This window comes from Mandrillus leucophaeus, unplaced genomic scaffold, assembly GCF_000951045.1.
Source record: "Mandrillus leucophaeus isolate KB7577 unplaced genomic scaffold, Mleu.le_1.0 Scaffold101, whole genome shotgun sequence".
Lineage (NCBI taxonomy): Eukaryota > Metazoa > Chordata > Mammalia > Primates > Cercopithecidae > Mandrillus > Mandrillus leucophaeus.
Genome location: NW_012098210.1, coordinates 799,245 through 801,415, shown reverse-complemented (window position 1 = coordinate 801,415; position 2,171 = coordinate 799,245). Strand labels below are relative to the sequence as shown.

General features: G+C 49.9%; 1 protein-coding gene across 1 annotated transcript in view; it reads right to left on the bottom strand.

Moving 5' to 3' along the window:
* The window catches only part of STK35 (serine/threonine kinase 35), a gene marked incomplete at its 5' end in the record, with an annotated part of 51,466 nt that extends 49,300 nt beyond the window's left edge, over positions 1-2,166 (bottom strand). Inside the window, one exon of the mRNA XM_011975460.1 lies at positions 1,938-2,166. Coding sequence (XP_011830850.1) covers positions 1,938-2,166 — 229 coding nt within the window. The remainder of the gene's footprint in view (positions 1-1,937) is intronic.
* Between the last annotated feature and the right edge of the window lie 5 nt (positions 2,167-2,171).

The following is a 2,171-nucleotide window of genomic DNA, read 5'->3' as shown; positions in this document are numbered from 1 at the left end:
CTTTTTTTTTTTTTTTTTTTGAGACAGGGTCTTGCTCTGTCGCCCAGGTTATAGTGCAGGATCATAGCTCACTGTAGCCTCAACCTCGCAGGCTCAAGCGATCCTCCTGCCTCTGCCTCTCGAGCAGCTGGGACTGTAAGACTGTGCCATCACATCCGGCTATTTTTTTTCTATTTTTTGTGGAGACCAGGGTCTCATTTTGGTGCCCAAGCTGTTCTCAAACTCCTGGGCTCAAGCCATCCTCCCGCCTCAGCCTCCCAAAGTGCTGGGATGACAGTCGTGAGCCATCGTGCCCTGCCGGAAGTCTTTTCAAAACAAAAACACTCACCCTGGGGAGAGAGGGTGGGCTTCTCAGAATGGATGGGGCAGGGACGGACTTTATAAAGTTACACATCTATTTGAAGGACTCCAGGTGATACTTATTCACGTTTCCAACTCCGCTGTCAAACAATTGACTTGTAATGGGACAAAGCGTTCTCTTAGGAAAGAGACTTCCTACTACAAGACTGCCTTGGGATGTGGGACTTCACTTTGCCAAATGTTTATTCCTGTGTCCTCAGTTCATTGATGCCAGTCTCGAACCTTCAACCTCAGCTTGAAGTTCTTGCCTACTCTCTCAATCTGTAAGCTGTGCAAAAGCTCCAAACAAGGTTTTAGGAAACCACCTTCTCCAAACTCACCCCAAATCCTACCCATTATTAAAAGTTCATCCTCAGGGTATGGAGAACAGCATTACGCCTTTGAAAGGATCCAGGCCTTGAATCAAGACAGATCTGGGCTCCCGTCACTTAAACTCTGAGAAATATAAGGAAACAAGGAGTCCAGTCTAACTTCTCTTTCAAGTGGATTAACCCTGATCAAGTTATTTGTTCGCTTCTAAGTCTTAGTTTCTCTATTTATAGAAAGAGGATAGAACCTACTTTTGAAGTTATTACCTAAAAATTACTTTAGCACTAAGACCACAGCTGGGACTCGGATTAGTAAACTTTCTTCCCCTGGATCCTCCTGCCTCAGAAAGTCTCCTCAAACTTTCTACTGCCCCTCTCCTCCTCTCCGAGCAGACACTTAGCTACTGGTGGCATGAAAAAGGCCTGTAGGTACTGAGTAGTTAGGATGAACACATTCCCTAACTGCAGTTAAAACCCGGAAACTAAGATAATTAGTTCTTCCAGGACTGCAAGACCTCTTGCCTCAATGAACCCCATTTTCCTTTTAAGTAAAACCACTTGCCAGCCAGCCTCTGACGTTAAAAAGATTAAGAACGTAAAACGGAGGAAAAAGATGTTGGATGCTTTGTTATGTGACAGCTCTCAAGGCCACCTGTGAGGGCTGTCAGCCTGCATGCCTCAGAGGACCAAGCCAGAAAACCGTCAGTTTGCTTGGCTGCCTGGGATGAAGGGCTGGGGGCCTCAGAAAAAGAGGCAGATGAGGAAGCCACAAGAGTTTGGGGGTTGGAGCTGGAGGGTGTCGGGAAATTTGGGAAAGCAAGACAGGGAGAGGGTGTGGGTGGGTCCAGTAAAGTTTTTTCTTTTTAGTTTGTTTTGGGAGGGAAACAGAGAGGTCCTAGGGGGTGAGGGGACTCTGCAGCTTTGCTACTAACTGAACCCAACCCCTCCTCCACTCCTCGACGGATCTTAAATAGAAGACGTTTAATAACCATAGTTTACAAATGTTGAGCAGTTATTAAGTTAATGGTTACCACTTAAACGAGCTCTTGTTATGGAAATACCAGCCAACGTTAGGCTCCGGGACTGATCCTGGGACCGGAGAAGAGAGAGGGCCGAAAGCCTGGAACCAGGAAAGGAGGGTGTGTCTGGGCACAGAGTGACAGGGACCAGGTCTCAGGCCTAGAAGAGCCGGGAACAGTGTGGGTCAAGCCGTCCGGAGAGCAGGGGGTCCAGGCCCTGCGTGGGTGGAAAGGCCCGCGGTGCTCCTACCTTTCAGTGAGGTCTCCACCAGGCGCAGGTAAAGCTGCGAGCTCTTGTTGCCGTGACTCATGCGCTGGGCTAGCCCGTTGCGCTGCAGGACGCACTCCTCAAACTGCACGACGTTCTGGTGGCGCCGCTTGAGGCTGGTGAGGGCCCAGAATTCAGCCAGCGCCAGCTCCACGTTCTCGGGGGCGTCGCAGCGGATCTTCTTGACCGCCACCCGGGCCCCGCTGCGCCCGGCCA